This window comes from Agrilus planipennis, unplaced genomic scaffold, assembly GCF_000699045.2.
Source record: "Agrilus planipennis isolate EAB-ADULT unplaced genomic scaffold, Apla_2.0 scaffold471, whole genome shotgun sequence".
NCBI classification, from domain to species: Eukaryota; Metazoa; Arthropoda; class Insecta; order Coleoptera; family Buprestidae; genus Agrilus; species Agrilus planipennis.
Genome location: NW_020439176.1, coordinates 31256 through 32029, shown reverse-complemented (window position 1 = coordinate 32029; position 774 = coordinate 31256). Strand labels below are relative to the sequence as shown.

The 774-nt window shown below is 37.1% G+C and overlaps 1 protein-coding gene across 1 annotated transcript in view; it reads left to right on the top strand.

Moving 5' to 3' along the window:
- Nucleotides 1-357: 357 nt before the first annotated feature.
- LOC112905484 (G protein-activated inward rectifier potassium channel 2-like) overlaps nt 358-774 on the top strand; it is a 12329-nt gene continuing 11912 nt past the window's right edge. The window contains exon 1 of the mRNA XM_025978032.1: nt 358-611. Coding sequence (XP_025833817.1) covers nt 358-611 — 254 coding nt within the window. The remainder of the gene's footprint in view (nt 612-774) is intronic.

The following is a 774-nucleotide window of genomic DNA, read 5'->3' as shown; positions in this document are numbered from 1 at the left end:
AAATGAATATTCTTTTAAAATTGAAGTATTTTACACTTATTTAAATTTGTGCAATCCAAATTAAAATTAATTTATTATTGTTTCAGAAATGGCTGTTCACGTGACAGAGAAGACCATAAAAATCTACAGAAAAGTTACTTGACGGACGCAGTTCTGACTGTGACCCGGACAGTCCATAAATCTTCAATCAGTATTCTCTATTTCCAAAAATAAAATTGTTTCATACTAGTCGAAAATGTACCTTACTCTTGCCTTTTTATTACCAGTAGCAGATAGTAGTAGATAATATTAATTAATTAATTGAAATCAAGTTGTGTGTTCGATAACAAACGAAGTATAAAGAATAAGAAAAAAGATATGACGAACGCTGAATTAATAAGTGGACATGTACCGGACGATCTTGGCCGTGATAGTGACCGTGCATCCGGTGATGGTGCCGGTCAACTAGACAAACTATTGAACAATGGATCAGTTCCGATGGTTTTGCCGGTGCCTTCCATAGACGGGCGCAGGCGCTCCAGTTCTAGCCTCCTAGAATCCATTCATAAAGGCATCCGGATGTCCATCGCCGGATCTAAAGGAGACTCCAACAATGGACACGTCTTCAGTAGGTAAGCATCATAAAAAAAAAGACTGTCATCCGCCATGACGAACGTCATCACGATTGTCTACTAAATGCATTTTTGTTGACTAACGCAATCTTTTATTGCAATGTTTGCAACTTTTACGAGGAAGATGCCCAACTATCACAAATAGATTCTTGTTGATTTGTTT